Source organism: Brassica napus, chromosome A9 (genome assembly GCF_020379485.1).
Source record: "Brassica napus cultivar Da-Ae chromosome A9, Da-Ae, whole genome shotgun sequence".
NCBI classification, from domain to species: Eukaryota; Viridiplantae; Streptophyta; class Magnoliopsida; order Brassicales; family Brassicaceae; genus Brassica; species Brassica napus.
Window position 1 is genome coordinate 33,318,682 of NC_063442.1, and position 25,595 is coordinate 33,344,276.

General features: G+C 39.9%; 9 protein-coding genes across 11 annotated transcripts; 5 read left to right on the forward strand and 4 right to left on the reverse strand.

Annotated features, from left to right (window-relative positions):
* The first annotated feature begins 130 nt into the window (after positions 1-130).
* Positions 131-546, forward strand: LOC106402667. The gene has a single exon (XM_013843451.3). It carries the CDS (start codon positions 131-133, stop codon positions 470-472), a length of 342 nt encoding a protein of 113 aa, XP_013698905.2. The 3' UTR covers positions 473-546.
* On the reverse strand, positions 492-3,174 carry LOC106402658 (peptidyl-prolyl cis-trans isomerase FKBP42). Of its 2 annotated transcripts, none has more exons than XM_013843439.3 (8): positions 2,991-3,174; positions 2,660-2,719; positions 2,294-2,470; positions 1,927-2,016; positions 1,527-1,711; positions 1,282-1,404; positions 1,028-1,180; positions 492-949 (listed from the first exon to the last, which is right to left on the reverse strand). In XM_013843439.3, the coding sequence occupies exons 2-8, from the start codon at positions 2,694-2,696 to the stop codon at positions 617-619; spliced, it is 1,098 nt and encodes a 365-aa protein (XP_013698893.2). In that variant the 5' UTR covers positions 2,697-2,719; positions 2,991-3,174; the 3' UTR covers positions 492-616. The 2 variants fall into 2 exon arrangements, with proteins under 2 accessions (XP_013698893.2, XP_048597037.1); XM_048741080.1 differs by lacking the exon at positions 2,991-3,174 and adding an exon at positions 2,797-2,815.
* Positions 3,175-4,245: 1,071 nt separating this feature from the next.
* Positions 4,246-5,354, reverse strand: LOC106424969 (DNA-directed RNA polymerases II, IV and V subunit 11). Its single transcript, XM_013865712.3, has 5 exons — positions 5,197-5,354; positions 5,031-5,120; positions 4,867-4,945; positions 4,597-4,692; positions 4,246-4,465 (listed from the first exon to the last, which is right to left on the reverse strand). Exons 1-5 carry the CDS (start codon positions 5,247-5,249, stop codon positions 4,433-4,435), a joined length of 351 nt encoding a protein of 116 aa, XP_013721166.1. The 5' UTR covers positions 5,250-5,354; the 3' UTR covers positions 4,246-4,432.
* A 155-nt stretch (positions 5,355-5,509) lies between these two features.
* On the forward strand, positions 5,510-10,128 carry LOC106402649 (histone-lysine N-methyltransferase 2C). The gene is made up of 13 exons (XM_013843427.3): positions 5,510-5,647; positions 5,776-6,079; positions 6,285-6,459; positions 6,539-6,588; positions 6,720-6,812; positions 6,892-6,980; positions 7,069-7,147; positions 7,385-7,467; positions 7,564-7,642; positions 7,778-8,156; positions 8,264-8,726; positions 8,826-9,529; positions 9,607-10,128. Exons 1-12 carry the CDS (start codon positions 5,616-5,618, stop codon positions 8,968-8,970), a joined length of 1,971 nt encoding a protein of 656 aa, XP_013698881.2. The 5' UTR covers positions 5,510-5,615; the 3' UTR covers positions 8,971-9,529; positions 9,607-10,128.
* On the forward strand, positions 9,692-10,128 carry BNAA09G32560D. Its single transcript, XM_013843415.3, has one exon. It carries the CDS (start codon positions 9,692-9,694, stop codon positions 9,899-9,901), a length of 210 nt encoding a protein of 69 aa, XP_013698869.1. The 3' UTR covers positions 9,902-10,128.
* Positions 10,129-10,179: 51 nt separating this feature from the next.
* On the reverse strand, positions 10,180-11,902 carry LOC106402627. The gene is made up of 7 exons (XM_013843406.3): positions 11,646-11,902; positions 11,512-11,567; positions 11,380-11,438; positions 10,914-11,306; positions 10,761-10,847; positions 10,529-10,694; positions 10,180-10,437 (listed from the first exon to the last, which is right to left on the reverse strand). The coding sequence occupies exons 1-7, from the start codon at positions 11,794-11,796 to the stop codon at positions 10,309-10,311; spliced, it is 1,041 nt and encodes a 346-aa protein (XP_013698860.2). The 5' UTR covers positions 11,797-11,902; the 3' UTR covers positions 10,180-10,308.
* A 255-nt stretch (positions 11,903-12,157) lies between these two features.
* On the forward strand, positions 12,158-15,120 carry LOC106402613 (SURP and G-patch domain-containing protein 1-like protein). 2 transcript variants are annotated; one of them, XM_048741074.1, is made up of 9 exons: positions 12,158-12,303; positions 12,650-13,065; positions 13,236-13,365; positions 13,491-13,597; positions 13,855-14,016; positions 14,108-14,254; positions 14,334-14,528; positions 14,637-14,815; positions 14,897-15,120. In XM_048741074.1, exons 2-9 carry the CDS (start codon positions 12,678-12,680, stop codon positions 14,921-14,923), a joined length of 1,335 nt encoding a protein of 444 aa, XP_048597031.1. In that variant the 5' UTR covers positions 12,158-12,303; positions 12,650-12,677; the 3' UTR covers positions 14,924-15,120. The 2 variants fall into 2 exon arrangements, with proteins under 2 accessions (XP_048597031.1, XP_013698845.2); XM_013843391.3 differs by having other exon boundaries at positions 12,164-12,303; positions 12,655-13,065.
* A 47-nt stretch (positions 15,121-15,167) lies between these two features.
* LOC106402620 (putative lipid-transfer protein DIR1) lies at positions 15,168-15,729 on the reverse strand. The gene has a single exon (XM_013843400.3). The coding sequence runs from the start codon at positions 15,615-15,617 to the stop codon at positions 15,252-15,254; it is 366 nt and encodes a 121-aa protein (XP_013698854.2). The 5' UTR covers positions 15,618-15,729; the 3' UTR covers positions 15,168-15,251.
* Positions 15,730-16,091: 362 nt separating this feature from the next.
* On the forward strand, positions 16,092-24,500 carry LOC106402603 (clustered mitochondria protein). The gene is made up of 27 exons (XM_048741073.1): positions 16,092-16,558; positions 16,804-17,058; positions 17,151-17,212; positions 17,315-17,504; positions 17,588-17,725; positions 17,813-17,963; positions 18,032-18,225; positions 18,338-18,439; positions 19,000-19,135; positions 19,196-19,324; positions 19,522-19,846; positions 19,943-20,047; positions 20,193-20,420; positions 20,503-20,643; positions 20,867-20,998; positions 21,090-21,260; positions 21,338-21,424; positions 21,518-21,646; positions 21,814-21,930; positions 22,062-22,130; positions 22,224-22,382; positions 22,484-22,540; positions 22,619-22,659; positions 22,776-22,895; positions 23,158-23,467; positions 23,548-23,727; positions 23,827-24,500. The coding sequence occupies exons 2-27, from the start codon at positions 16,809-16,811 to the stop codon at positions 24,202-24,204; spliced, it is 4,101 nt and encodes a 1,366-aa protein (XP_048597030.1). The 5' UTR covers positions 16,092-16,558; positions 16,804-16,808; the 3' UTR covers positions 24,205-24,500.
* Positions 24,501-25,595: the final 1,095 nt, after the last annotated feature.

Consider the following 25,595-nt stretch of genomic DNA (forward strand, 5'->3'; position numbering starts at 1 on the left):
GGTCTATCCACACCTTGTTTTATTTCAGTCATTTTTGTCCTCATCCTACCACAGATTCAGATATTTTTCCTCCTCACTTTTTGATTCCCAAAACAAAATTTTTTCTTCAATTATTATTCTATTCATTCTCATGGCAGCTCTGACCACCTTCTACCACCCACTCTGCTCACCCCACAACCAGCGTACAATAAGACAAGCCCCAAGCAGACACAGCGTCAGATCTCTGACTGTGATGTCTTGTCGGAAGCAGAAATCACCGGAAGAGAGCGAAGGAGTGATCCAGAGAACAGTTTCAAAGATGATCTCAGCGGCTGAGAAGATGGGGAAGAATCTGAAGCCAGAGAAGAAAGGAGACATGAAGGATCTGATGCTTATGAGTCTTTCTTTTGCAGTTTATGTTTATATATCTCAACTAATGGTCTGTGCTTACTTCGCCTGGGCTCATGTCACCCTCCCCAATCCCTCATGGTAGTTTAGCTTAAGATATTGAATTATTGTAAATCTACCACATCATAAATAAGATCAAGAAGCTACATGTCTCTCAAATTCATTGCAACATAGAAGAATGAACAGTTTACCATTTATAGTTGAATTTGTTTAAGCTTTCATTACATTATTAATCTGCTTTAACTCTGTGACGTCCGAAGATCCGGCTGAAGAGGGACACCAACCATTGCCACAGCATTATCGACCAGTTACGGCTCTTTCCCTTGCCACCACTTTCTTCTCTCCCAACAAACATTCCTTTGTACATCTCTTTTTGCTTTTGGTACACAGCTTTCTCTTGCTCTGCAATGCCTCGTAGCTCTCTTCTAATTGCATTGTCGTCAGGAGCATACTTTTGAGCTTTTCGAAAATCTTCACGAGCTGAATCCATCTGTCCTAGCTCTGCCTTAGCCTTCCCTCTTCTGAACAGCGCTTTTGGGTTTTTCTCTTCTTCTGTCAACACCTGACATGTTTTACATCTTTGATTAGAGAAAAAAATAATGATAAGTTCTTTCGATGAATATGCTATGATGAGTCTTACAATGTTGCAGTGACCAATTGCTTCATCGTATCGTTTAAGCTTGATCAAGCAAGCTGCCATGTTAAGGTGGCATGGGTTCTTAACCGCCAAAGCCATATCCTGGTACTTCCCATACAGCTGAAACATAAAATCATCCCCCATGTATGCAATGGCCTGAGACAGCAAAAACCATGATCAAAATCCGAAAGAAGAGACGATATTTTTGTCAAAAATCGCTCAGTAATTGTTCGAAAGAAAGAGAAAAGATCCATAACCATTTCATACTGTTGCATGGCCTCCTCCAGTTTATCCTCCTTAAACAGATTATTCCCATCCATTTTCCTTCTGTCTGCTGCACCAATCCTTTCCTCCACAGTCATATCACTGCGAGCCTTTCCCTGTACAATCCATCCACTTAAGCGTCAGCTGTAAGCAGGGAGCTTGGGATAAAACTTGGTTGTGGAGTTGTCAGCATAAAGAAAAGAAGAAACTACTCGTAATATTAAAGATAAGAACTTGCCTCCTTTGTTTCATCAAATCCAATAACTTCAACCTCATATAACAAGTCCGCCATAGGAGGAACATTGGGAAAAGAAAAGTTCCCATCTTTCCCATATCCCAGTTCCCAACCAATATGCAAGAGCGCACGCTCACCAGACTTCATGCTAGAAACACCGATGGCCAAACCCGCCATTTCTTTTTTCTCTGTTTCACAGACAACATTTCACTCCTTAGTACACAGCCAGTCTCGTTAAAAAAATGTATAGTAACGTTAACATGGCTATGAAGCAAAAACAGTGGAAATTCAATTTCTTTCCAACCAAATAATCATTTTCTCTGTATTCACATGAAACGCAAGCTGACTCAGATGCATCATCGAACGAGAAGGAAGGTAGAGTAGATAATGGATAGCAACATACCTTTTCCTAGAACCAATTCAATAGGTTGCTGCTCTTGCCATGTATCCTCAAATTTGTGCTGCGTGTGTTTGGTCCATGCCCTGTAGTGCACTATGACCCAAGACGAAATTGGTCAGATAGGTAGAACCACTCGAACAAAATGGCTAACCTTGTACTCAGAGGAATCCTTTCAAAGTAATTTCTTGCCAATTTACCAAAATTATACCACATTTCTTCTACATGAATAAACTCTTAATTCGAATTTCATATCAATGAAAACTAACAAAATTTCTGAACTCAGTCAAGAGACTTAACCACAAAGCGAAGAGTAAGTGCAGTAGAAAATAAGTAAGCCCGAAAGGGAAAGCAAAGGGTACTTAGTACTTACAGAAGCAAGTGGAGTACTTGGATGGTTTGGAACCGTGGCCTTCCTTTATGATCTGCTTACTGACTTTCTCATCCAGGACTTGGACTTCAGTATCAACATTAGGGGGAACACTACCGTCTTGAGAAGGCTCACCATGCACAACCGCGCTACCTTCAGTAACTATTTCGTTCTCTTGGTCTGAAAACCAAATGTGAAGTATGAATATATTCAGTAGTCATTATCAATACTTGAACAAACAAAACAAAAATAAGATTGTTCTCCAGCAGATCACAGTATGATAAATCCGTTTATCCCTCTAAACAAAGCATTTGTTGACTGTGGGGACAGAAAAAAAATTCCAATTTTTTTAAGAGAGAAATGATTTACCAAGAGTTTGACTTTGAGTCTCCAGAGATTCATCCATTATTTACAATCCAAGTTTCGATCCTGCAGTAAAGGAAAAGAGTTATAATGATGGCAAGTCATCAAGAATTAAAGAATTAAAAGAGTTATAACTAAACTACTTAGAGATTCCAGAAATATTCCTCGGAATTGAACTAGAGATAGGTGAAATGGTATTTGACTTGGAACAAAAGCTCATTTTGCAGCAATAATGAGAAAATAAAGAGTTTTGCAGCATCGAGACATAAAAAAAACATGTTGGAAAGCATCTCATTCAAAACAGAGCAAGTGTTGGAGGAGAACAAAGTGAACTTACAGGAGTAGGGGATTATACAGAAAGCGGAAGGACAAGTGTGATTCGTTGACCAAGTCACTCACGAAGAAGACTCGATCCAGAAAGATCTAACTGAAGAGATCCCTCTAGAGACGGATGGTTTTTTTAATTTTTGGTTGAAGAAAAATGTCAATAAAGAAGACCTTCAACTTTTCACTTTACCTAAAACAAACCCTTTTCGAAAGCCAATTCTGTATTTGACCTTCAACTTTTCACTTTAGTCAAAACAAACCCCTTCTTAGAAAGAAAAAAAAATTTATCATGCTGTATTGCAGCTTATGGGTTGGGCACTAATTAGTTTCCTATTATTCGTCACTGATCCGTTGTTAAATTATTGCAATTGTCATGTTCGTCATTGTCTACTCACCATTCGTGGTCATGGACATTATTAAAAGCGCCAAAAGCATCATGGCACTTTCTTCAGTGGCTGTTCCAGCAACTGAGCTTCAAGTCCATGATCCCTATAACATTGCTTCCACAGGCTATCAGCCATGGAGGACGTGAGGCAGGTTCCATATTCTACGCTACTGAAATGGTGGAGCTGGCAGATGAGATTGGCGCCACACTGATAAAGGGGTGGAGGAGCAGGTCAGAGTAATGATTCAGTGACGATAACAGACAGGTCGTTAGGGCAAAGAGAAGAGGCATGGAGACCAAGAGCGTCCTTGGACATTGCTATTGTATTCATAGGTAGCAGGGACGAGCGAGAGGCACTAGCTTTTGCTGCACAAGTGGCTCAACACCCTGATGTGAAGTTAAACGTGAAACACGTTTCTTGGAAGACAAGAGCTCTCCGAACGCACAAAACGCAGCAGCATCGTGAAACAGATCGTTTGCGGTAGAGGAAGAGGAGGAAATGAAGCTTGATGACGAGTGTTTGCAGAGTTCTACGAAAGATATATAGCTGGGGGAGGAGGAAGCATTTCACAAATTCTTGGGAGACGTTCACAGCAGTTAAATCGCTGGATGGAGAGTATGGGCTGGTGATTGTTGGAAGAGCTAGTCACTGGCAGCAATGTCCAGAGCTTGGTTCCCATAGGCGATTTCCCCCACAACACATCAATCATTCAGCAGCAGAGGTCAGCTAGAAGGGCTTCATGATGATTTCACCATCATTTGTTCAAATGCACAATCTTAGTAGTTTGGAAGAGTAGTACCTTCAGGGTGACAGGCATTAAGGAGTGTACAATAGTTCAAACTATTTTAACGTTTTTTTCTTTGGTAGAGAGAGAGAGAAGGTAATCCAAATACTACTACTACTAGCGGCCGGAAATAATATCCAAAACACAGGAAGATTTGTTTATAATTTATACAAGCAAAACAAGCAGCTCATTATAAGTCTCCTGGTTGGTGCTTAGATAAGGAAAATGTGATACGTTTCTCCAAGTGCCAATGGAGAACTCTGAGCTCCTTATGCCTGGTTGTTAGTACGGATTCGAGAACCTGGCAACCTCTGCCTGAAAGCGCACAAGGGAAGTGTATAAAATGGAATTCAATAGTAGTTAACAATTCTTCAAGCTAACTCACAACAACATTTATGAACAAGACTCAAAACAAAGAGAGAGAGAGAGACTTGGGTTGGCAATACCTCAAATTGGCTCTTGAGAAAGTCAAGCTCCTTGTCAAGGTCATTGATAGCCTGATTGTATGCTTGCATTGGAGAAGACTGGCTTGTGGTGTGAATCTGCCAAAAAAAACAAAATCAGTTTCACACTTAAAACAAGATCATCCAAAACATTTCTAAATCAACCATTAATCTGGAACCCTAACACAAATCAAAACAGACACTGCTTATATGTTCGTTCCTAAACTGCATCAAGTTCAAAGCAATTCCAGTAGAGAGAAACATTCAACTTACCCTGACTATGATCTTGTACTTGAGAGGATGAGGAAGTTGGTATCCAGCAAACAACACATTCTCGTCGCGGTGAAGTTGCCTAATCAAACCCCCAGAGAGAGAAATTAGAGATTTTCTTCTGTTACAAAAAAAAAGTTAAATAGAGACAATGAAACGTATCGTACATGCGGACGATGTTGCCAATGGTATGGTCTTCCCTCTCAATCGTGAAGGAAGCAGCGTTGATGATCTTCGTGTCCCTCTCATACGAAACCCTAGATTAACATCCAGAGAGGGTTTCAGCACATTACAAAAACATGAAGATTAGAGTAAGCTTTTGAAGTGCAATACTTTTTGGTGCCTTCAGGGACGACGAATCGTTCGTATCGGTCGGGGGCATTCATCGCTGATCGGAGATTCTCGCTTCGGCCGCAGAGACAGTCTCACAGGTTAATCTTCTGACGAACAATGAATTAAACCAAAGAAGAAAACAACGGCGTCGTTTGGTCTATTTAACGTATATCCACGTGTTCTTTTCTTATTGGTTCAAATCTTCTGGCTCGGATCGGGCTGATAACTCTTAAAATATTTCCTCTTAGGTCCTTAATAATTTAGGCTATTTACAGAAAAGATCTGGTGTGATTTAATTGGGGATAAAGACCTAACAAAAAAAAAAAATCAAATTATATCAGAAGAAAAAAAAAAGAAAAGAAAAGAGAGAAGTAAGTCATCAGATCCCTAAAAATCGAACCCGGACGCATAAACCGACTATGGCCTTTCACGTAGCTTGTCCAATTACATGGTATCCTATCTCTTTTCTCTTAACTCTCTTTTTTTTGTTTGTTTGTTTGTTTGTTTTAGCGCCTCGCGAGAGTGCGTCGTCCTCTAACCCTAACGGCTTTGGTTATTTCTTTCTTTCTTCCTTCGCAGCCGTAAAATTTGCGACTGCTTGTTGGGGTATCCTCGGAGTCTCCATGGAAAGGAAGCCAAGGATTTGTTCCTCAACGAGATTCATTCTCTCCAGCACTTGTTGCCTGACCCGTGGGATTCTCGAGTCTCAAAGGAAGGCACCGTTCAGATCCACGTCCCTAAGCTCCCTCCCTCCGATACTGGTGTGGATGATTCGGTAAAGGAGGTTGCTGCATCTTCGGTTTCGAGGCTAGGCAGACACACGGTGGTGCTGAAGAAGGCTGTTGAGAATCGTGCTGCACGTTCTGCTTCTGACGACTTTGAGGTTCGATTCGTGCTTCTCCACCGAACTTGTTTGTTTGTGTCTCAATTTGAATTCAACGATTAATTTGAGGAAATGTAGGCTAGACTTGCTAGTTATATTGTAGCTTTTCTAGTTGATGATGCATTGAAGCTGTATTTTGCTGCGTCGTTTGGGTGTTGACGTATCTGTGTATTCAGCAATGTTAATAGTCTGTTTCTCTATGCAGATGGCGGTCAATGAGCTCAATGAAGTAGATCATGACACTGACAGTGCAAGTGTTACGTGTCCCATGTGCTTTATGGTTGAAGTTGGGAAGAGTGAGAGAGCAAAGATGATTTCTTGCAAGTGTTGTGGCAAGAAGTATCATAGAAACTGCTTGAAGTCTTGGGCTCAACATAGAGGTATCGTTTCATGGCAACGTTATGCTTAATGCTTATACTTGTCCTGCTTATTTTCTTATAGCGGTTATTTTGCTTGCAGATTTGTTTAACTGGAGCTCCTGGGCTTGCCCCTCTTGCCGAACCTGTGAGGTTAGTTTGGACATAACCTTCTCAATGACTAGTCCTGCGCTTTTGCATGTGGGGCTGCTATGAATTTTCCTTAAAAAGCATCGGATGACTGATATATCTTGAAATGTTGTCATTGATTATGTTTCCTTTAGGCCTGTGGAACATCAGGGGATCCAAAGAAGTTGATGTTCTGCAAAAGATGTGATGATGCCTATCATTGTGATTGCCAACAGCCTCGACACAAGGTATATATTTGTTGTTACTTAGCAAAGTTCTTATCTTGTCCTCTGCAAATTGATTTAATTTTTTCCCTGGATGTTACAGACTGTTAGTTCTGGACCCTATCTGTGTCCTAAACACACCAAATGTTACAGCTGTGGGTCTAAAGTCCCTGGCAATGGCCAGAGCTTACGGTATTCTTATCTTTTCCTTTGTAATGTATTCTAGTATTTGTTCATTTAAAGTGCACTAGATCTCTTATCGATCCTTTTAACCTTGCAGGTGGTTTTTGGGGCATACTTGTTGTGATGCTTGTGGAAGGCTGTTTGGCAAGGGAAATTATTGTCCTGTATGTTTGAAGGTATGTTCTTGCACTCTCTTCGTTGTTGATACTTGATAGTGAAATGTCTGCACGGTTTCCCTGCTTCATATTTGGTTATGTTTGGCCATAGTTGACTTTGAGGTTTTTGTATTTTACAGTTGTTACCGTATACTATCAGATATCTGTATGCAAAGGCAGTTTAAATGCAACACTTTTGGGTATTCTTTGTCTCGCTTTGAAACGAATTGGCCAACTTGTTTTGCTTTCTTCACGTAGGTTTACAGGGACTCGGAAGCAACACCAATGGTGTGTTGTGACTATTGCCAGCGCTGGGTCCATTGCTTGTGTGATGGAATCAGGTCCGTATCCATTAAATCTATTTCATATAACCAAATTTCACGTCTGTCCTTATGTATGTATCCAACTAACATTAACTTTGCAAACAAATGTTGCAGCGATGAGAAATATATGCAGTTTCAAGTGGATGGGAATCTTCAGTACAAATGTTCTACTTGTCGCGGAGAAAGCTACCAGGTGTGTTGCATGTGTCTGTTAATCTTTTATATGTGTTTGTTGTCTTATATCTCTCCCCATGCTAGTAGAATGCTGTGATTGACAATTTGGTGATCCCATTCTTTTTTTCTCTCTGATTTGTGGTTTTGATGCTAGGTCAAGGATCTTGAGGATGCTGTACAGGAAATTTGGAAACGTAAAGATATCGAGGACAAAGAGCTAATTGCTAGCCTAAGAGCTAGTGCACGAGTCGTAGGGAAACCTGGTGGCGTCCCTGTTATCAATCAGCCTGGTTCTTCCGAAAGAAAAGTTGCTGAAAAGGTTATGGTCAGTGGAGAAGAAGAGAAGCCACTGAGAGTTCTCAGGATAAAAAGTAGCAGGCCTCAAGATTCAGATAGTGAGAAACTGGGAAAACACTCTAAAGAGCAGAGCCCTGTGAAGGCGAAAAAATTGGTGATAAGTATAGGACCTAGAAAAGCAGGAGTTACAAACCCGATGAGCTGCGATACATTAAAGTTTGCCTCCAAAACCAACGGTATGTGTGTGTTTTGAGTGATAATACACTCTACGACTATACTATAAATGTTATGTAGTCGATATACGACAGAGACGATATAATTAAAGAAGCTCTGGTAATTTCAGGAAAGCATGGGAAATTACAATCAGAAGAAACCGCTTCCCAAGAAGAGCAGGAAAGGAGCATATTGAGAAAGAGTAGTGAAGAAAAGAGAGGGTCTCAAAGTGAGGTAGGCACTTCAAAGGGGGAAGGCGGAGGAGATTCAAATGGTGGCCAACAAGAATTGCAGAAAGATTCAAGAAGATTGCTGAAACTGAAAATAAAAACGCATAATCCGGAGAGCCAAGAACGTGAAGCCCCTAGAATTGTGTATGAAAGAAGCAAGTCTGGGAAAGGACATAGGTCCAAAAGAAAGAGAGCATCACCTCCAGCTGAAAAATCAGCGTTCAATGAAGATGAAGATGTGTCACTGTCTCGTGATGACAGTTTGTTAGACGAAATGCTTGATGCTAGTTGGATTCTGAAGAAGTTGGGGAAGGATGCAAAAGGCAAAAAGGTTCAAATACACGAGGCCGCAGATAATACATGGTACATGAGACTCTTTTTTTTTTTTTAACCTGTGAGCGTGTTTTTTATCTTTAGATGTTTCATCTATTATAAGTTGTTCTAACAATTGAGTAAAAACAGGGAGAAAGGGGTGGTAAGTGAAGTAGGAGGAGGAGGGACGTCGAAGTTGATGGTGACGCTTGAGAATGGAAAAGTGAAGACGGTGGAGCTTGGAAAGCAAGGGGTTAGATTTGTTGCTCAGAAGCAGAAGAGGACGAGAACGTGAGAGGCTTTGAGCATCGTCCAACATTTGGAACAAGATGAGCAAAAGACCTTGCAGGAGGAGTTGGTAGGTGAAGCAGTACTAGCTTCTTTATCATCGATTCCTTTAGATGTTGTATGTATCATATAGACATTGTGAAACAAATTTAGCTTTTGAAAAATTCGAAGAAAGGATTAACAGCTGAATGAAATAAAGAGATTTTGAGAACTTGAATATTAGAATTTATCAAAACTTGTAGCTACTTACTTTTGGAAATCTATCCCGTTGAAACTTTGGTATGGACTGTATTAGAGAAGGTGGTGGAGCTAGTGGAACACCAAAGTCAACCAAACACAAAGATGTATTTGGACATTGCCAAGTGTAACAGTAACAGACATAATGTATTCCCATGGACCATAATGAAATGACATGATATGGTAATAAAATAAACAATTAACTCCCAATTATTAAACTGTCGGTCAACTACAATCTAGGAGTAGCTACTAGAAATGACATGAACCATAGGATAATATTAAGATTAAAAAGTTAGAATTGGAGAGGGTGGGAGTTGTAAGACAAGAGGGTAAACATGTGATGAAGCAGCAATCTTCTTTATCTTACTTTCTAATCAACCATCTTACTTTTATTTCACTGTGTTAGGTACTACTCACTAGTCATAAAGTCATCATCATAACCAGGTTAAGATCAGCTTTCCCTGAAGCCAAAAAGAAAAAGAAGCGAGAGAATGTTACAGCTGTTATTCACGATAGCGTTCTCGGCGGCGCCGTTAACGCTGTACATACCACCCATCAGATGCTTGACGGCGTTCGCTCAAACGATGGAGGAGATGGAAATTGAAGGCAGGCTTTATAGAGGGAGAGTCTTCGCTCGCGCCAGAATAGCTTGGTCTAGGCTTCTCGATTGCTTCTTCTCCTCTTCTCCTCGCCGTCCTTAACTCATATGTTTTCTTGTCTCTTTCCCTGTACATATATATCTATCTCATCATGTTTACTCTCAGTTTCGTTGTGTTTTGATCACGTATATGTTTTTGATTTGGGATATTTCAAGAATCAAGATGATGATAGAGAGACTTAGGGTTTTGTTCTTGTACTTGATCTTCTTAATAAACAGAGATGGATCATACTCCTCTTCTTGTTATATACCAATCTCTCTTTATTTAAACATATTTTATTTATTGTATATGTAAGGTAAGGTAAGATTGATGAATACAAATTGCTCAGAATATTACATGTTCTTTGAATCTGAGCATGATCATCTGAAATGAACTTAAAAACAAAAAAAAATGAATCAAATATAGAAGAATGAATGAACTTGGTGGAAGTTTAAAAGAAAAAAGAAAAATTAGTTGGCCATAGAGCAAGGCTTTAAGAACCAGAGAACGTCCAAGCCTCTCCCTTCTTTGTTGTTACTGTCTCTGCTCTGCTCTTCTTCCTCCTTTCTCTTCACCACTTCTTCAACCATTGCATTTTCCTGATGTCCACACAAAAGAAAATCCCATCCATTTCCTCGTTATGTGTCTGTTTCTAGCAGGAACATGAAGAGGAGTTTGAGATTTACATACCGTAGGTTTGGTCCCCAAGGCCTTCAATGAAGCTGTTCTGTTATCTGAGAAGCACTGAGGAGATGGTGGGTTTGTTCTTATTTGCTGCAGTAACCGCTCATGTCCTTTGTTCTTTACATTCCCAAGCTTTAGAGGTGTAAGGATGTTCTCTGCATCATCCACTCTCCTGAAAAATCCCAAGTTTTTTAGTACTAAACTCATCAAAGCCTTATGAGAAAGTAACAAAACTTACTTAATTCTTCTACACTCCTCTCCTTTCATCTTTACTACAGTCTCCACATTAAGACAGACAGGAATATTCTCCGCATCATCCACTCTCCTGCAACTCCAAAGTTAGTAACTTTACATAAATAAAACAAAACATTCACAAAGAATCAACACTTACTTCTTTCTTCTACGGTTCTCTTTAAAGGTGTTGTTGGATTCATGGACCTTCTCTTTGCTCACTTCCAGCAACGGCTTTCTCTCCTTCTTCAAATCCAACTCGTGAACAGTGTAAGGCTGATGATGACGAGTCTCCTTCACTTCAATCTTCCCAGTAGTATCTTCTCTCTCGGTAACCCTTGTGGCTAATCTCTTCAACTCGTAGCAGAACTCTGAGATATGTCCAAATATATCTCTTCCTGAGAATAGATTCCTAGCTGACTGCGTGCTCTTTAGCTTCGGTGTTTCCTTATTCATCTTCTTGGCGGAGGATGACTTAAGTGCTGCTCGCCATGATCTTGGAGGCGTGGATAAGTTTGGATTCCGGTTTTCACTCTCTTCATGTCCCCTCCTCCTACAACAAAGTCAATGGATGATAAGTATGAAACAAAAATCATTCAAAGGCGGAGATTTTCAAGAAGCAGTACCTCTGCTTCTGCTCTGTACTAGATCCTGGTGTCTGATTCTTATCTCTCAGACTTGGATGCTTCAAGAGAGAAACACGAAATGAGAAAACTTGGAAGTGTTTGTGATGAAAAAAAAAGAAGAAAATCAAGAACCTTGGAAGAAGTAGGCGTTTGGAAGAAATCCTCAGGTCTCTTGGGATGATTACAATCTTGAAACGAAAGGGAGACAAGATCAGTAACGAGCATCAAAGAGATGAAGAGATGAGACAAGATAGAGAGACTGGTACCAGGCTTGCAGAACCAAGCGTCGTCGTCAACGGTGTCTAAGTGATTTGGTGCCAAGAAATCGAAATATTTGGGAGCTCGGAGGTGTTCGTAGAAGACGTCTTCCACAAAACGAGAATCGATTCGCTTCCAGTCGATCTGAGCAGGCTCCATTGTTTAGAATTCACGGAGAGCGAGTCTGGTGTTGTTGGTTGGGTTGGGGTGGGGAGAAAAAGGAAGTATGTAACCGTTAGAGTTAACGTTACAAGGGCCAGTTAAGCGGATCCTGGTGCACGTGGCTTTCTCTTGTTACCGTTGCAGCTTTATTTATTTCACATCTCTCTCTCTCTCTTCATCCTTTATCATTTAATGGGCCGTATCAGCCCAGAAGAATTAAACTGGGCCGTCATGTTGCAGTAGAGAAAGCCTAATCTCTGGTTGATCCATCTTAGCCTTCAACTCTGAACAATGGATCGGAGATAAAACATTTGGGGTCTTACTATAATTATATGAAACCTTAGGTGTCTAATTGAAAGAAAAACACAAATAAAAAGGCCTCCTATATATTTTGTTCAGACGCAACGAAAACGCACGACACAAAATCGAGTTTCTGATTCCGATTCTTATCCTTCCCGTTCGTTTGCGTTTTGCCCGAAGACTTTTGACCGGAAACCGCCGCAGGTGATAAGATCGCTTTTTTTTCGTGTTTTCGATTTGTTTCTCTGAATCAATAGTCTCTGGATCTTAATTGAGCTCATCTGCTTCTGTGTCGATTGATTGTTGTTACCTAGGGTTTTCCTGCTCTCCTGCAATTTATCCTTTCCTCGATCTTAGTTGATTCTGGGTCTCTGTTATTTGATTCCGATGAGATTTCTAGATTGTTTTTTCACCACTTGATATCTTAGGCGTTCGATTGATATGATTTTGCTAATTCAATTGAATCCATGACGAAAAGTATTATCTTTTATTGAAATCAGAAGAATACGTTTACTTTGTTTTTCTAAATCGTTTGAGAGCTTATCTGTAGAGCAGTGAGAGCTTCTAAATCGTTGGCAATGGATAAGGGACCACCTCCTAGCATCTTTGTGAATGATGGGTCCTTCATGGAAAGATTCAGACAGCTTCAACAGGAGAAGGATGACGCCAAGGATAAGGTTCCTCATGTTGTAGAGGAGTCCAAGCCTGTGAAGATTATATCTAGGCCTTCTTCTGCTACTAAAGTTTCCATTGGGTTTAAGACCAATGATGCACAGAAGAAAGGTGGCAAGCTTGCTTTCAGCTTGAAGCAGAAGTCTAAGCTTCTTGCACCTCCTGTAAAGCTTGGTGAAGAAGAGGACGAGGATGAAGGGGATGTGAAAATTGATCATGGATCTGCTAAGCGTCCGAAGCTAGAGCAGGGAAGAGACGCACCCGCCAAGTCAGCCAAAGTGTCAGATGTTGTTGGTAATGGCTGTTTACATATAGTAAATATATGATGTCTTTGTGCAGTGTCTTCCTTAACCAACAATCCAATTGCTGGAAAGATTTGGAATATCTGCCACGACTGCTACAAGAGTGGTTTGCATTCCTTGTTCATGGACTCGGTATTAATCAGTTTTATAAGTGATGTGCAGCACCTCCTCCTGCGCCCAGTGATCCTACTGTGAAGAATGCTGCTGATAAACTAGCAAGCTTTGTTGCTAAGAATGGAAGGGCATTTGAGGATGTCACACGCCAAAAGAATCCTGGGGATACACTATTTAAGTATGTGAAAAATTCATTGCTTAGTGTTTCGTTATTTTATCTTTTATACACATACTAAGTTGGTACTAGGGGTTTTCGTGTGGGTTTGTTTGACTTATGCATCTTTTATCTTGTTTCCCAACCAGATTCCTTTTTGATGAGAGCTGTGCGGATTACAAGTACTATGCATTCAGGCTGTCTGAAGAGGAAAAATCTATTTCACAGTCCAAGGAATCTGGTGGACTTCACAGTGGTAATTATTACACCACACCTGTGTTTATTTATGCAACTGTTTTTTTTTATGTTATTTAACTGTTTCAGAATATGTTTAGCTAAGCATGTGCATGGAAAATATGCCTCATCTCTTGTTTTTTTTTCAAACAACGTATAGAGTATTTTATAATGAGAATTATGTATGCTCTGTAGTATGTGTATAATGTGAGGCTGCTTGTTCGGCTAACACATCTTGGTATATTCTTAACGCTGGATTCCTTCATATTATCTTTCCAGGTGATGCAGGCCCTCGGATGTCCACAACACCAATCACTTCTCAAAAGCCAGCTCAGCAACAAAGAGGCTATCAGATCCCTGCTTCCGCTCTCTATGATGCTTCTGTAGAATCCGGAGCTTCCTCTAGATCTGCTCAGGCATCAGTTACAAGACCTAACAACAGTATGTCACTTAGCCTTTTTGTCTGCCTAGGTTATCTCTTTTTATTGAACATCTAGCTTTAACTGTGGGTTGAATTTTGTCTACATCGCAGGCGACTCTTTTAGTGCGCCGAAAGCTGCAGACCCTATTTCAATGATGGAGTTTTACATGAAGAAGGCTGCTCAAGAAGAGAAGATGAGACGTCCTAGGCAGTCAAAAGATGAAATGCCCCCGCCAGCTTCTCTTCAAGGCTCATCTGGTGAGAATGAATCCAATTTCTGTTTCTTTTATTTTGAGGCAGCTGTAATGCCTTATCGCTCAACCATGTTTTATTTCAGCAATTCCCTCCACGGACTCCGGGAAGAGAGGTCATCACATGGGTGATTATATCCCACCGGAGGAGCTAGATAAATTCCTTGCAAAGTGTGACGATGTAGCTGCATTGAAAGCCACAAAGGAGGCTGCTGAGAAGGCAAAGATCCAAGCAGATAATGTCGGACATAAGCTCTTGTCAAAAATGGGTTGGAAAGAAGGTGCTTACTTGCCTCGCTCTATCTGTAAACTTGTGACCTAGTTTCTTTCTGTATCTTGTTCCCTTATGGAGACAAGGAGGTTAAAAAAATTGGAGGAGTGGGTTACAGGTGAAGGTATAGGAAGCTCTAGAAAGGGTATGGCAGACCCGATAATGGCAGGCGATGTAAAGACTAACAACTTGGGAGTTGGGGCTTCTGCTCCAGGAGAAGTTAACCCTGAGGATGATATATACGAGCAGTACAAGAAGCGAATGATGCTGGGTTACAAACACAGACCCAATCCACTGGTACTTTCACCTATCTTTTAGCTCAGTTCTTTTTTTTTTGTTATAGCACTTTACTCACCTTTTATCTCAATTGTTCTGCAGGGAAATCCGAGGAAAGCTTATTATTAAGAACCATTCAATATGCTGCAGACAATCATGAGCTCATGAGCTATCTCTCACCCCACCAAGCCCCAGCTGTTATTTGCTTATTATATTAAAATATAATGTTCCAAGTTCTTATATTACTCTGATAAATTGAAGTGTTTGTTTGGACTGGATTTGTTTGCAAAAAGATCTCCATCAGTTGGGATTGGAGTTGACTGAAATCTCTATTCGTATATCTTTTTTTAATGTTTTTTAAAGTCTGGGACAATAATACTCTCAACAGCGTATTTATTAGAGTGAAAGGTAAATGAGAGAAAAAAGAAAGAAAAGATGATAGGTTGGTCCTAGACTTCTAGTTAATGATATCGCAAGGAGGGAAATTAGCAGAGCATCTCTGAGGAAGCTGAAGAGCCATGGAGCGGTCAATGCCTGAGAGTGGAGGTCCATTGGCGAGGAGGCAAAGACAAGGGCGACCAAGTGTGACAACAGCAGAGCAACATGACTGGGTCGGTGGGATTGGACTGAAAGGAGCCACTGCTGCTCTACACGGTATCAGCTGAACCAGTGCTGAGAAGAATGTTCTGCTGCATCCTCCCACTTCTTCCTCGGGTAACATCGGTGGAGGTGGTTGCTGGTCCTCGAGCTGTGCAGTGACTATGGTAAGAACCGTTATGGTCATGAGCAGTGCCATAGCTAACCCAAGTCTCATGGCTTTCATCACGTAAACAATAATAGTGTAATGGGATGATGCATGATGCAACGAGCTGATGATGCTTCTTTATACTATGAAGGGGTGTCATATCATGCTGTGTAGCACCTCTCTCCTACCCCACAACCCAAATAAGCCTCACGGTTACGGCGTGTGTGTCTCACTCTTTAGAGTTTTAATCTTCGGTCAAGCTTTACAACATCCATTTACCAACATTCACTGGTGGTAGTATAGTTAACTTTGGGTAGAATAAAAACTGAAAGCTGTACTTTTGTTAGCACAACGTGGGAATATGAATTATTGTGTCATTGATGAACGATATACTGAGATATAAATATAATGTGGCTAGTGTGCTATGTCTTTTATTATTTATAAAGCATTGATGCATGTAAGTTCCAAAGGTTAGTTTAGTATTCATAAACGTGGAAAGTAGACTTTTTTATCTGTAAAAAGCAGTCCTTTACAGACTGTAACAGACACGTGACAAAACCAGTAGTTGTACAGCAGAAAGGATTAAGACATCATTACCACATACTTAAGTCAGCTGGCCCACCACAACCCAAGAAACAAAAAATCGAAACCGTATCGGTACTAACTGAGAGACCACCGGTTCCTCGTACCATCAAATCAAACCCATATGCTATTGTCGTCTGTAGTTAATGAGGAATCTTAACTTACGTTCTTAATTACAGATGATTAGCAATAAACTACGCAATCATCATTCCCCTGTTTAAAAGAAAAGCCCATAGAAGGCCCAACAAAAAGCAAAAGCCCAAAAAGAGTGACTCACTGGTTCCTCTCTCTAGCTAACTCAACTCAAGCTTCTAATAAAGAGTCAGCAAAAATCATCAGCCGCCTGCCTCTTCTATCACTTTCAACCCTCCTTAAACCTCATCTCTCCTCCGTCGTCTCCGCCGCCGCCGTCATCCCATTTCTCTTTGCCCCCTCAAGTTAACTCCTTTAGATCCTCTACTAAAACCCCCTTTAGTTACCCTTTTTGCTATATCTCCTTTTTGATTTCGCACCCGCGACTTTTTTTACCCTTTATCGATTCTGATGCTCCTTTATCTCTGTTTCCGTAAAAATGAATGAGATTCTCAAATTCAATCGTTATTGCTTCTTATATGCATGTTTATTCAACCCTTTGCTTTGTGCTTATGCTAATTCACTAGATAATTGATATCTCTCTCTTTAGGTGAAATGGCTGGGAAGTCGAACAAGTCAAAGGCCAAGAGAGCTGCGGCTCAGAGCTCTGCTGCTAATCCCACTGACTCTGCTCCTCAATCCGATGTTCCTGCTGCTCCTGCTCCTGTTCCTGATAATGGAACCGTTGATAATGCTGTTGAAGCTACCGTCCCTGAAGCCAATGAAGTTCCTCCTCCGGTTCCTAACGCTGACGATAGCGATTCACAAGCAGTAGCAGCAAGTAACGATGATCAACCTAAACAAGGTTAGCTCTTTTTGCGTTTTCTAGGTAGCATTGGTTTGATTTTATCTCTCAATTGCATTCAGTTTTTTTTTAATATGCTTTTGCTTTCACAGGTGAACTTCGTCTTTATCCTGTTTCTGTCAAAACACAGAGTGGCGGTAAAATGGAGCTACAAGTGAGTTCAAAGTTTCTCTCTTTTTACCTTACTTACTATTATTGTTCTGTTTATAATATTGGCGTGAGTTACTGAATATGTCTAATCTGTTTTTTTTTTCAGTTGAACCCTGGAGACTCAGTGATGGATATAAGGCAGTTCCTTCTTGATGCCCCGGAGACATGTTACTTCACTTGCTACGAGTTGTTGCTCCGCAACAAGGAGAATGAAACTCACCATCTTGAAGATTACAATGAGATCTCTGAAGTTGCTGACATCACAACCGGTGGTTGTTCCTTGGAAATGATTGCTGGTATGTTTTAAGAATTTGTATTTCTTTTAAGTTGAAAACTAGTTGCTTGACAATTGACTGTATTTGTTTGTTTCTTTCCGCAGCGTTGTACGATGATAGATCTATCAGGGCTCACGTTCACCGAGCTAGAGACCTCCTTTCGCTTTCTTCGCTCCACTCCCTGTCAACTACGCTTGCCTTGAAGTATGACGCAGCACTGAACAAAGCCCAGAATCCTGGAGGTTTCTGATTTGAATCTTTTTCTTTTTAGTGTTTTGACTTAATAATTTTGCTGTTCATGCACGCTGAACGGTTCTTTTCTGAATCAGACAAACCCAACGTCCCAGAGCTTGATTGCCTCGGTTTCATGGACGATGTACCTGCCTCGCTCAGGAAGTTGATCAGTTCTCCAACGGAAGATATCAAATGTGTGGAGAGCATTGTCTTCTCGTCCTTCAACCCTCCTCCAAGCCACAGAAGGTATGCACCTTCTGCTTTTAACTTATGTAGAGGCTGTAAGTATCTAATAATAATTTGTTTTATGACAGGCTTGTAGGAGACTTAATCTATTTGGATGTTGTGACGCTTGAAGGTAACAAATACTGTATCACGGGCACAACAAAGGCCTTTTACGTTAATTCTAGCGGCGGCAATATTCTCGACCCAAGGCCGAGTAAATCTGGGTTCGAAACAGCTACACTCATTGGTTTATTGCAAAAACTTAGCTCTAAGTTTAAAAAAGGTGGGAATAAGTATATATGTAATTCTTCTTAGTTTATTTACTACCCGTTTTATGACTTGATATTTATCATTCAGTTTGCTAAGTACTTTTTTTTTTCCTTTTGACTACAAAGCTTTCCGTGAGGTCATGGAAAAGAAAGCCTCTGCACATCCCTTTGAAAATGTTCAATCGCTTTTGCCGCCACACTCATGGCTAAGACCGTATCCTGTTCCCGGTGAGTTTGAATTTATAAGCTGTCTTAGTCCGTATCAACTTTGCACATACGGAACTTGAATATTACAGTATATTTTTTTCGTGCTGCATAGTAATTTGGTTAAGTAGCTTGGCTCTGTCTTTTTGAGGCCAGCTGGACTGGTTCTTTTAGAGGACGGTTTCTCCACCACATATCCTGATATATGCACTGATTATGGTTCTGAGATATTAACATGGCACGCCAGCAATGATTAGGATTTAAATGAAAGCTTTGCCTTGATCTTAGTTTCCTTATATGCAATAGATCCTAGAAGTCTCTTTCTTTTCTGTATCTGTTACTGCATCCTAAGGTACTGGTTATATTTAGTTTGTTGTCCAAATTGTTGGTTGTTTATTGTCTGCATGCTCATTCTGTTTTATATATAGACCATGCGCTTTACAACTATTAATATATGAGAAGATAAGTTCTTTTTATTTAGAATTTCAAAACACAATGGACTTTTCTTCCCATTTTTACAAAGATACGGTTGAAATAAGATTCGGTAATGTTATATCTGACGTAAGCTCTTGCATCTGGCTCAGATCACAAGCGCGATGCTGCCAGAGCAGAAGAAGCACTGACCATTTCCTATGGTAGTGAGCTGATTGGTATGCAAAGAGATTGGAACGAAGAGTTGCAATCCTGCAGGGAGTTCCCTCACGCTACTCCTCAGGAGAGGTACATGTCACTCTGTTCCTTTTGTAGTTTGCTTCTTATTGATTAATTCCTTCGTTTCAGGATCTTACGTGACAGAGCTCTTTACAAGGTTTCTTCTGACTTTGTCGATGCGGCTCTTAACGGGGCAATTGGTGTAATCAGCCGATGTATACCACCCATTAATCCAACTGATCCAGAGTGTCTGCACATGTTAGTGTTCATCCTTTGGTCTTTATCGCTGATCGCTATTGTCACCCGTATCTTTATGGTTTGAGCTCATTGTTGCTATGCAATCTTGTCAGTTGAATGATTATCTTTTGTCTAAAATATGGAAATATGACTTGAATCGTTTAGATGTTTACATCAATGTATTTTGCATCAGCGTCTCAATGTTGCATTTGTTGTAGGTATGTGCACAACAATATCTTTTTCAGCTTTGCTGTTGATGCGGACATTGAACAGCTATCCAAGAAACGTCCCTCAAGTAATATGGCTGAGAAAATACCCTCATCTGATAAGGTTCCCTGCAAAGAAGGAACATGCGATGGAGAACACAATGCAGAGCTTAACTGCTGTAGTGAGGCTCCTCTTGTAGAGAATGAGCAGGCAACCTATGCCTCAGCAAACAACGACTTGAAAGGCACAAAGTTGTATCAAGAAGCAGATGTACCAGGGTTATATAATCTGGCTATGGCCATTATTGACTACAGAGGTCATCGGGTTGTTGCTCAGGTACGTACCAATGCTGTAACTGCCAATTCTTTTTTACTTCATCTTGCTTCCGTATATTTTAACAGCTTGCAATGTGTTTTCATATCTGTGTTTTAGAGTGTTCTACCAGGTATCCTTCAAGGGGATAAATCAGATGCGCTTTTGTATGGTTCAGTCGATAATGGCAAGAAAATATGCTGGAATGAAGATTTTCATGCTAAGGTAATCTTGTTGTTGGATGTTGTAGTCATTAGTGTGATAGTTCTAGACTAGTATTTATCTATATGTACAATATTGTTACACATCTTTAGTATACGACCACTTTTGTTCTAACATAACTCTTTTTCCTGAATTATTCCTTCTGCAGGTGCTTGAGGCTGCAAAACTTCTTCACATAAAGGAACATGATGTTATTGATGCTTCCGAGAATGTCTTCAAGTTAGCTGCACCAGTGGAGTGCAAGGGGATTGTTGGGAGTGACAACAGACATTATCTTCTGGACTTAATGAGAGTGACGCCTCGGGATGCTAATTACACGGGTCCAGAGTCACGCTTTTGTGTACTAAGACCAGAACTTATCACTTCATTTTGCCAGGTACATATTCTTCATTCCTTATAAACATATTTCATTCATTTTACTATTAGAGGTATTGATCAGTACATATGTCATGATGAAGGCTGAATCTCAATCAAAACGTAAAACCAAGACTGATGAAGGGACGGATATTGTTCCTGATCCTTCTGATGTTAGTGTTGATACTTCTAAGACGGATGATGAATTGAGCCATGGAGAGGAAAACGGAGCGTCAACTTCTGAGGTATGGGCTTACATCTGTTTGTGAAATGAAAGCACACAGTCAAAATACCAAGTAGGATTGGCTTCTGTAACAATGATGAAAATAACTATTTTCATTTGTAGTAGTAGACAATACTGAATACATTGCTAATACAATTGAACTCGGTGAATAGAAATGTCAGAGAACAGCTGTAACTGAGTTTACAAGACACTGTAATTGCTGATATCTTTGTTTTTATCTACAGAAAACTGTTGCAGAAAAGCAAGATACCACTGCCGATTCTGCAGCCAGATCATCTGAAAGTTCCAAACTATGTGATGAAATAACATTTAACCCTAATGTTTTCACTGACTTCAAATTAGGTGGCACGCAAGAGGTATGTTATGTTGCTATAGGTGCTGCGGCAAGATCTTTCCTTGTATTTGTTTAACTGATTTAATATTAATTATTATTTTTGGGTTAACCAGGAGATAGCTGCTGATGAAGAAAATGTGAAGAAAGTTAGTTCATACCTTGTGGATGTGGTGCTTCCAAAATTCATAGCAGATCTTTGCGCTCTTGAAGTTTCCCCAATGGATGGTCAAACTTTGACTGAAGCACTCCATTCTCATGGTGTCAATGTTCGTTACATTGGAAGGGTAAGTTCATCTCCAGTGTTGTTTTGTAAAATTTATCTCCATGGCTGACGTTATTAGCAATGGCTGTACATGATCAGATTGCTAATGGAGTGAAGCATTTACCTCATTTGTGGGATCTTTGTTTGAATGAAATTACCGTAAGATCTGCCAAGCACATTCTCAAGGTAGTTTATAAAGTCTGTAAAATTGACACTACAAACAAACATGGTTGAACAAGAGACAAGCTCGTTAGCTAACGTTGTTACATGCTTCTGCAGGACATTCTAAGAGATATAGAGGATCACGATATTGGTGCAGCAGTCTCACATTTCTTAAATTGTCTCTTCGGAAATGTTACTGGAGGAAAAGCTAGCACCAACAACGTGAATGCTAAAAATCAAAAGAAGGTTCGTGTGCACTATCAAAGTCTGTGTATCTATATAGTTCCTTGTTTGTTCTTCTTGAATTATGCTATTTCGTTCTTTGGAGCAGTCTATACAGTTTCATTTAACAAAGCATACTTATTGTTTCTGATTGGTATAAGGTACTATACTGACCTTTGAAATTTGGACAGGGTCAAGGAAGAGGGAAAGGAAAAGCTTCTGCAAAGAAAAGTCTCGCATCTTATATGATGGTTGATTCCAACATTCTATGGTCTGACATTCAAGAGTTTGCCAAAGCCAAGTTTGAGGTATAATAATCATTATCAGTTTAAACTTGTTTTATCGACTGTCTATTTGAAGTGTTGTCACCCTTCTGAGCAAGTTACTTGTACTTCTTACTTACTATAACCACCTGAAGCTAATGTGAGCTTATTTTCAGTTTGAGTTGCCCGAGCAGGCGAGAACTACAGCTAAAAATGTACCTGTACTCCGTAACCTTTGCCAGAAGGTAAGTAGAGAAACACATAACTTGCTCCTTCAGAATTTTGTTACTAATGTCAATTAATTATTGTTATTAATCGTTATTTATTTTGGTTAACAGGTTGGCATCAGTGTTGCCGCTCGTAAATACGACTTTGGTTCTACCTCGCCTTTTGATGCGTCAGATGTGTTGGATCTTCGTGCTGTTGTTAAGCATTCTGTCCCTGTATGCTCTGAGGCTAAAACTCTCGTTGAGATGGGGAAGGTCCAACTCGCTGAGGTAGTTATAGTTATGCTTTTTCAAATTAATTGTTTTATCCTGTTTCATCCTGTTACATCATGAAGGGCTTTTCTCTTACTAAAGTGATTAATCTCTTGTAGGGCATGCTTAGCGAGTCCTACACGTTTTTCTCAGAGGCGTTTTCGATACTTCAACAGGTAAAGTGGCCATACATCTTATAGACTGTCCACATATTTTAACTCTAAAACTGCTGATCAAGTTAATCTTATTTCCAGGTGACTGGTCCAATGCACAGGGAAGTTGCAAACTGCTGCAGGTAATCCTTCTACTGCCTGATGTCCACTGATCATCTATTTGTTTTTTTATTTAGACTAGTATCTACGGTTTTTTGTTATCTTTGCCTTACGGTTTTTGTCTTTCTATGCTTTCCAGGTACCTTGCCATGGTTTTGTACCATGCTGGAGATATGGCTGGTGCCATAATGCAGCAACACAAGGAACTAATCATAAATGAGCGTTGCCTTGGTTTGGACCATCCTGATACTGCTCACAGGTAACAACCATTTTCCTTTTATTTTATTACTGTAACTTGTACCGAGTTGAAAAATGACAAGACTTTCAGCATTTGCTGCGTCAAATATTCTGGACGAGCCATATTTAGTATCCTAAAGACGTTTTGAACAAGCCTGTTACTGAATATAGTTTCTCTCCCTCACAATTCATTAGAAGTATACTGACATTTCAAAGTTAGGACTTGCAGTTCTTTTCTCTGGTTTGATATATATGTTTACTTACTTGGGGTATCTGAACTGCAGCTATGGCAATATGGCTCTATTCTATCATGGGCTGAATCAGACAGAGCTCGCTCTACAGAACATGGGCCGTGCCTTGCTTTTACTTGGCCTTTCATCTGGCCCTGATCATCCAGATGTTGCAGCCACATTTATAAATGTTGCCATGATGTATCAAGATATGGGCAAGATGGACACAGCTCTACGCTATCTTCAAGACGCTTTGAAGAAAAACGAGAGGCTTCTTGGTCCGGAACACATTCAGACTGCAGTATGCTACCACGCTCTTGCCATTGCGTGCAACAGCATGGGTTTATTCAAGCTCTCACAACAGGTATTACAGCTTCTTTAAGGCTTTGAATTCTCTTTTTTTTTGGTCTCATCTTCTTAAGAAACTGTTTTTGTTTTGGTCAGCATGAGAAGAAAACCTATGATATACTTGTCAAACAATTGGGAGAGAATGATTCCAGAACAAAAGACTCTCAAAACTGGATGAAGACTTTTGAGATGCGTGAGGTTCAGAAGACTGCACAAAAGCAGAAAGGACAGGCAGTCGATGCGGCCAACACGAAAAAGGCTATCGATCTCTTGAAGGTATCTTACTTGGAGCTTTAAGTTTCTGGAGTGTTTTTGGTGGAAATCACAAAATTGTTTATAGTAATGTAATCGTTTTCCTGATCGGGGGTGCAACAGTCACGTCCAGACCTGATACAGGCGTTCCAAAACGCAGCAGCGGCAGAGAGGGCTAATGCTCTGAACGAGGCTCAACCTCGGGGCAGAGGTTTTGATGAAAGAGCGGCTCGTGCTGCAGCTGAAGTTAGGAAGAAGGCAGCTGCTAAGGGGCTACTGGTTCGTCCCCAGAGTGGTGTTCCAGTGCAACAGCTATCTCAACTGATCAATCCAGGAACTGCAGCTTCTTCTAAGAAAAGTGGCGAAAATGGGGAGGCCAAAAAGGTCGAAGAGAAGAAAGAAACCTCTGGAAACGGGAAAACAACGAACGTGGCGGCTCCTGCAGGGTTGGGAGCTGGCTTAGCATCATTGGATAAGAAGAAGCAAAAAGCCAAAAAGTAAAATTTAGTAGCTTTGAAATGAAACGGTGCTCGATTCTAAGTAGTGGAGTTTGGTTTTGTCATTCACTTGGTCAGTCCATTGCAGGAGGAGAAGACTTGTTTGTGTACCACAAAACTTTTGTTCTGTTCTTCATTTTATGTTTCAACGGTTTGGGCAACTCCCCCTTCCAGCTATGTCTGGTCTCTTTTTAAAAAAAATTATTTTAGCCTCACTTTTATGTGGATGTAATCTTATCCCACAGAAGTTCTAGTTCGTCTAGAGAATAAGCTCACGATTTAAGCTTTGATTTAACAACATTTTGACTTCCTGTTTCATAAGTCTACTATATAAAGTTTGATTAACCACGGTCGATGAGGGGCGAACTGAAAGCACGAACGTCAAAGCCGTTTTTAAAACAGACCGAACTGTAAGGCCTTGGCATTTCGTTTTGAATTTTTTGGTCTTTAGTTTTTAAGTTCTAGAGATATACGAATAATATTGGGATATCTGTAAAATTTGGTTAATTATTTTAGTTTTCCACTTAATTCGGATAACATATAGGAACCTGTTTATATATCCAAGAAAATTCAAATCCAATTTGGTTATAGATTTTTTTTTTTTTTTTTACAGCAAGACATTTACAGACTCATATTGACTCTGTAAACCAATTGGGTAACTCTGCATCCATGGAAACGACGAAAGACGGTTGCTTTCTAGCACTACGTGCTAAGCTGTCCGCCCGTTGATTCTCCGTCCGAGGTACATGAACAATATCTGAGTTGAGGAAACTTCTCCGAAGAAGCTTGATATCTTCCAGATAACTTTCAAAAGCTGGCCATTCTGCTGGTTCCGAAACCATCTTCACCAATTGAGAACAATCCGTTACAAACGTAACCTGAAACTGTCGTAAGTTTTTCGTACATTCCATTGCCCAAATCAAAGCTTCCAATTTGGTTATAGTTTTCTGGATAATTTCGACATCTATACTATTATTTATGAAGTGATTTAACTTATTTGTCGTGATTTCCATGATTTTAGGTAATTTTTCTTATTTGTCAAGTTTTAATTAGGTTTAAATTGAGTCATTACTTTATTAATAATTTAAGTTGAGTCCATAATTTATTAATTTAGATAATATAACTATAAAATATGTAGATATATAATTATTTTGATTTTGCTTATTTGTCATGTTTTCCATGATTTTAGTCAGTTTTGCTTATTTGTCATGTTTTTATTATGTGTTAGCTTAGTCATTGATTTATTAATTAAATGTCCTAAATATCATGATAATTATATATTAAAATGTACTTTAAAAAAATATTAGTATACATATCCGTAAAATAGGTTCGGGTTTATTAATTATTTTAAATATCATGATAAATATATAGATATCAAAATAAAAAAAAATTAAT

Coding starts and splice junctions, on each gene's coding strand:
- LOC106402667 (XM_013843451.3), top strand. CDS start 131: ATGGCAGCTCTGACCACCTTCTACCACCCACTCTGCTCACCCCACAAC.
- LOC106402658 (XM_013843439.3), bottom strand. CDS start 2,696: ATGGATGAATCTCTGGAGACTCAAAGTCAAACTCTTG. Junction 2,471..2,659: donor GACTCAAAGTCAAACTCTTG/GTAAATCATTTC, acceptor TTTGGTTTTCAG/ACCAAGAGAACGAAATAGTT. Junction 950..1,027: donor CAATTGGTCACTGCAACATT/GTAAGACTCATC, acceptor AAAACATGTCAG/GTGTTGACAGAAGAAGAGAA.
- LOC106424969 (XM_013865712.3), bottom strand. CDS start 5,249: ATGAATGCCCCCGACCGATACGAACGATTCGTCGTCCCTGAAGGCACC. Junction 4,946..5,030: donor ATTGGCAACATCGTCCGCAT/GTACGATACGTT, acceptor GGGTTTGATTAG/GCAACTTCACCGCGACGAGA. Junction 4,466..4,596: donor TTCTCAAGAGCCAATTTGAG/GTATTGCCAACC, acceptor GTGCGCTTTCAG/GCAGAGGTTGCCAGGTTCTC.
- LOC106402649 (XM_013843427.3), top strand. CDS start 5,616: ATGGCCTTTCACGTAGCTTGTCCAATTACATG. Junction 6,813..6,891: donor GCCAACAGCCTCGACACAAG/GTATATATTTGT, acceptor TGGATGTTACAG/ACTGTTAGTTCTGGACCCTA. Junction 7,643..7,777: donor GTCGCGGAGAAAGCTACCAG/GTGTGTTGCATG, acceptor TTTTGATGCTAG/GTCAAGGATCTTGAGGATGC.
- BNAA09G32560D (XM_013843415.3), top strand. CDS start 9,692: ATGTTACAGCTGTTATTCACGATAGCGTTCTCGGCGGCGCCGTTAACG.
- LOC106402627 (XM_013843406.3), bottom strand. CDS start 11,796: ATGGAGCCTGCTCAGATCGACTGGAAGCGAATCGATTCTCGTTTTGTG. Junction 10,848..10,913: donor GAGAACCGTAGAAGAAAGAA/GTAAGTGTTGAT, acceptor TTGGAGTTGCAG/GAGAGTGGATGATGCGGAGA. Junction 10,438..10,528: donor CCTTGGGGACCAAACCTACG/GTATGTAAATCT, acceptor TGTGGACATCAG/GAAAATGCAATGGTTGAAGA.
- LOC106402613 (XM_048741074.1), top strand. CDS start 12,678: ATGGATAAGGGACCACCTCCTAGCATCTTTGTGAATGATGGGTCCTTC. Junction 13,366..13,490: donor CCTGGGGATACACTATTTAA/GTATGTGAAAAA, acceptor TTTCCCAACCAG/ATTCCTTTTTGATGAGAGCT. Junction 14,255..14,333: donor TTCTCTTCAAGGCTCATCTG/GTGAGAATGAAT, acceptor GTTTTATTTCAG/CAATTCCCTCCACGGACTCC.
- LOC106402620 (XM_013843400.3), bottom strand. CDS start 15,617: ATGAAAGCCATGAGACTTGGGTTAGCTATGGCACTGCTCATGACCATA.
- LOC106402603 (XM_048741073.1), top strand. CDS start 16,809: ATGGCTGGGAAGTCGAACAAGTCAAAGGCCAAGAGAGCTGCGGCTCAG. Junction 17,726..17,812: donor CAAAGCCCAGAATCCTGGAG/GTTTCTGATTTG, acceptor TTTCTGAATCAG/ACAAACCCAACGTCCCAGAG. Junction 21,931..22,061: donor TTGCCAAAGCCAAGTTTGAG/GTATAATAATCA, acceptor GCTTATTTTCAG/TTTGAGTTGCCCGAGCAGGC.